The sequence below is a fragment of the Physeter macrocephalus genome, chromosome 20 (assembly GCF_002837175.3).
Source record: "Physeter macrocephalus isolate SW-GA chromosome 20, ASM283717v5, whole genome shotgun sequence".
Lineage (NCBI taxonomy): Eukaryota > Metazoa > Chordata > Mammalia > Artiodactyla > Physeteridae > Physeter > Physeter macrocephalus.
The window spans coordinates 90,426,394-90,431,385 of record NC_041233.1 but is presented as its reverse complement, the minus strand read 5'-3'; the positions used below and the strand labels follow the sequence as shown (position 1 = coordinate 90,431,385).

Here is a 4,992-nt window from a genome sequence, read left to right as displayed (position 1 = left end):
GTTTCTAACTTGTAATACGGCAATTATTCTTGGGAATTAACTTTATTAATATTTCTCTTAGAGTATATCATTCACCCATAGAGCATACTATCCTTCAACTGGGCTAAACAGTTATATTTCATTCATTCACGAACATAATCTACTTGTAAAATGCAGGCTTAAAAACGATTGTTCTATCTTTACCAGATAAAATATCTATTTCTTTAATTTTTTGTCTTGTAATAGTATGTGCTCAACTCAGAGGATGTTGCTCTTTATTCCAGATTCCCATTTAAATAAAACATGTATGAAGAACTATGGCAGCAAGAAGTACTCCTATCCTGCTCAGACAGGCCATAAAGTACTTCACTTAAGGACTAGAGTAATACAAAAGCTGCACACATCTGCTTGCTGGCTGCAGGAGGTCCCGGGTAAACCTTAGGTGGATCAAACCGCAAAGAAGCCACAGGTACCAAGCCCTCAGCCAACAGAAGAAACTGGAGCAAAGATTAAGGAAGAAAAGCGATCTTATAGGCAACTAATTATGGATGAACTTAAATATTATCACAATGGATTCTATTTGCTTTGGATTGACACCAAAGTTGCTGCCAGAATGGTTTGGAGGCTGTTGCATGGACAGGTGCTGACCAGACGAGAGAGACGAAGGGTAGGGCAAGAGTCATATTTGCAAAAGAAAATGGAAAGTTAAAATGAACTATTTGGAACCAACTTTTAAGTTCCACTTCAAGTTCATCTTAAAAATCCCAGAGTAGGAATAGTAACTCATGGTGACAACCAGAATTTCTTACTTGTCTGCAACCGACTTGCTGTACAACTTTAGGCAGGGTTCTTAAAATTTATGTGTATTTGTCCATGGAATGGTTATAATTGTGTTTTCTAATTTCTCCAAGGAGTTGAGAGGCTTCAAGTTTGATCTGTGCATCTGGAGTAGAAACTGCTGTTAATATATTAAGTATACGCATTTGAAAAAGCAATTTTAACAGATACCGTGTTATTAAAGTACAGACCCCTAACTTAGATGAAAGCTCAGAGACACCAGTAACGTGTTTTGATTGTCATAGATTTCATTGAAGATATCCCATAAATATAACTTCAGAGCTATGGTACAGAGGAAAATCCGGCCTTTCCATTTTATAAACAGCTGCAGAAAATCTGTCTTGGGTTTTTTAACACTTTAAGAACCAAGGCAGGCTTTTGTTTTTGTTTTTGGCGTGTCCTAAGATAATGACTATTTGCATATGCGTTTGATTCTTTAGCTGTTGAGAACGTGCGCTGATTTATTCCGCTTGGTTCCATTTATGGTGTCCATCATTGTCCCCTCCATGGAATTCTTATTGCCAGCGTTTCTGAAACTCTTCCTAGAGATGTTGCCATCAGCTTTTGAAAGTGAATCCCCAAAGGTAGGTAGGACTTCAAACTTTTAAAAAAAATTCATAGATTTTGTTTTTTACAGCAGTTTTTAGGTTTACAGAAAAATTGAGCACAAAGTACAGAGGGTCCCCAGATACCACCCTCCCCCTGTTATTTCCCCCATTATTAGCATCTTGCATTCGTGTGGTACACTTGGTACAATCGAAGGGCCAATATCTATACATCAGTATTAATTAAATCTCATACTTTACATTAGGGCCCACTCTTTGTGTTGTATAGTTCGATGCGTTTTGAAAAAAAAAAATCATGTCATGTATCCGCTATCACAGTATCATACAGAATAGTTTCCCTGCCCTAAAAATCCCCTGTGCTCCACTTTTAGTCCCTCTTCCGTCTTCCCCTAACCCGGGGCAATCAGTGATCTTTTTACTCTATAGTTCTGCTTTTTCCAAAATGTCATGTAGTTGGAATCATACAGTGTGTAACTTTCTCAGACTGCCTTCTTTCACTTAGAAGATGCATTTAAGGTTCCTCCATGTCTTTTTCTGGCTCATTTCTTTCTATCACTGCATTATATTCTGTCGTACGGATGTACCACCATTTATCCATTCATCTATTTGAAAGACATCTTAGTTGCTTCCAGTTTTTGGCAATTATCAATAAAGCTGTTGTAAATACTCTTGTGCAGGTTTTTGTGTGGACACACGCTTTGTTCATTTACCGAAAAAAATAAAATAAAATAAAGAAAACAAAAATCACCTGTTACTGAAGTGACTAGTTGAACAGTAGGCATGATTTATTCATGATTTATTCAGCCAAACAGACCATTTAGTGCTTGTGAGTAGTCCCTGGGAAGAGGGTGTCCTTCTTTGATGGTCACTGTGAAGGTGAAGGGCTGGACAACCGAGGCAGCCCCTGCACCCTCTCCATCTGTGCCACTCTCCCAGACAGATGGATGAAGGCGTGGACACAACACTAGCAGAGGACAAAGAGGGCAACTTTTTTTTTTTTTTTTTTTTTTTTTTTTTTGCGGTACGCGGGCCTCTCACTGTTGTGGCCTCTCCCGTTGCGGAGCACAGGCTCCGGACGCGCAGGCTCAGCGGCCACGGCTCACGGGCCCAGCCGCTCCGCGGCATGTGGGATCCTCCCGGACCGGGACACGAACCCACGTCCCCTGCATCGGCAGGCGGACTCTCAACCACTGCGCCACCAGGGAAGCCCCAACATAGTGTCTTAAGAGTATACATTTAATTCTTTTTTATATAGTGCTTTGTTCATATCTATTATAGCACTTAACTCATTGTCTTGTAATTGATTCTTTCTGTTTTCTTCTTAACCTGTAAGCTACTTTAGCTTAGAGTTAATTTCCTAGTTTTCTTTAGTTTGTGGCCCAAGCAAAATCTGGGGCCACTCACACTAGGAGTTGACTTGACCAACGGCCTAGATGGCTTGCACCAAGTTAAGAGACAGTGTGTATCTATTCTAAATAGTGACAAAGGTTTCCATTGAGGGGACATTTTGGATCTCTCAAATATTTATGATCATTGTATCAATGAAAAATAAAAGGTAAGATTAAGGAGACAAGCTGCAAATCAAGGCTACTTTTTAATTTGCTCTGGTTATCACAAAGCACCTTCAGTTAGGTCTGAAAATAATATTCATACGTGAAATAGGGATGACCCACAACAAAGCCACAGTTATTTTTCTCTCATCTTTATCTACCAAGTTGTAATCATGAAACATTAACTTTGATTAACTTTTTCCTCTTCTATTATGAAGGAAGAAAAACAGAAAAAGAAAATGGCTGCAAAGTTGGAACTAGCAAAATTCCTTCAAGAAACAATGGTAGAAATGGCAAGGAGGAACAAGGGGCAGCTGGGGGCTGCCCCCACCCAGTTCTCATCCTACGTCAAACAGGTGTCAGTCTTTTATATAAAACCAGACAACATATCATCATGGAGCTTCCAACTTGTTTAAAATCTCTGAATTTGCAAATATCTAAGTTACAGAGATAACATATTGCAAACATTTATGGGAGTTTGCAGAAAAACCTATCTTAAAGCCATCAACGTGTTGAAGATGTTGATAATTTCTTGGAAAGAACAGTAGAATGAGACTCAAACTTCTGAACTGCTCCTAATTTTTCAGTTGATTTAGGCTGACTTCGGACAGATTTTCTTTTTTTAACTCCCCTTTGTAACACAGGGCCCACTTCCACTTCCAGACAGAAGACACACTCCATAAATGCTTTGGCGTCTTTCAAATAGTCTACAGGGAAGATTCAGTTAAGTAGGAAGCACGTTTTAATCAGACCCTTCGTCCACTACCTAGGTCCAGACAGGCCACAAGCCCAGCACAAAGGAGATAGTTCGCTTTTCCAAACTCTTTGAGGATGAGCTGACCCTGGAGCACCTCGATCGATCTCAGCTGGTGGCCCTTTGCAAACTGCTGGAACTGCAGTCCTTTGGAACCAACAATCTGCTCCGCTTCCAGCTCCTGATGAAGCTGAACTCTATAAAAGCAGATGATGAAGTAAGAGCTGAACTACAGCTGAAGGGAATTAGCCAGGCCTTGGGGACTGTCTTAGGGTGGCTTTGTGACAAAGTGCAGTGTCTTCTGTTAGGTCTGCTCAGGGGCTGGTTCTGGCAGAATGAGTGGCTTAAACCAGGGGGTCCCCAACCCCCGGGCCACAGACCAGAACCGGCCTGTGGCCTGTTAGGAACCGGGCCGCACAGCAGGAGGTGAGCGGCGGGTGAGAGAGCAAAGCTGCATCTGCTGCCCCCCCCACCCCCGCCATCGCTCGCATTATCATCTGAACCATCCCCCTCCTCACCCGGCCACCCCCGTCTCCGTGAACAAGTTGTCTTCCACGAAACCGCTCCCTGGTGCCAAAGAGGTTGGTGACCACTAGTTTAAACAACCACTGACAACCTGAACCTTGGTTACTCACTTTAGGAGTCATATTCTTTAGAAGGCCCTTGTAAGCAGTTAGTAGTTTGGATGTCTTAGCTGGGACTAATCTAAAGCAGTTAGGGTCTGCTGGGAAGGAACAGCAACCCAGTAGATCCCTGAGAACAGTAGATTCCACTGCCAAGGACAGCGCTCAACCCCCTGTACCTCCCCTCTGCTTCTCCCCACACAGCTGGGTGAGCCCGCCTGGTAAGAAGAGGTGGCAAAGGATAATGCAGGGAGGGAAGGCAGGACCTCGACACCTTCTGGAAGAAAAGGGCACCATCTGGACTATAGCTACTAATTAGAGTCCTTAAAAAGTGGGAAGAATGTTTCTTGAATCTGAATCAGCTGCTTTAAAAGCATTCTGCCTGAGGAAGCAGGATTCACAGAACCGAGAAGGCAGGATCCCATCGGCCCCATTTAGATGTTTAGTGGTTGCTTTTAGAACTTTGGAATAAACAATACTGGCCCCAGAAGTACCACAGTTTGGGGTCATACCAAGCAGAAACTGTGTTGTTTACTGAGGGAGTTTTGCAGACCAGGGAGTTGGGGCCGTTCCTGGGGTAGGGGAGGACCACCACCAGGACGTGCAACAAATGGTACATTGAAAGCTTTTCAAGTGGAATATTTTTCTATGAGTCTTTTTTTTTTTTTTTTTTTTTTTTTTTT

General features: G+C 42.3%; 1 protein-coding gene across 1 annotated transcript; it reads left to right on the top strand.

The window, feature by feature from the left end:
• Nucleotides 1-286: 286 nt before the first annotated feature.
• On the top strand, nucleotides 287-688 carry LETM2 (leucine zipper and EF-hand containing transmembrane protein 2). The gene is given in 1 exon segment (XM_055081078.1): nucleotides 287-688. A coding segment is annotated over 1 exon segment (402 nt).
• The last annotated feature ends 4,304 nt before the right edge of the window (nucleotides 689-4,992 follow it).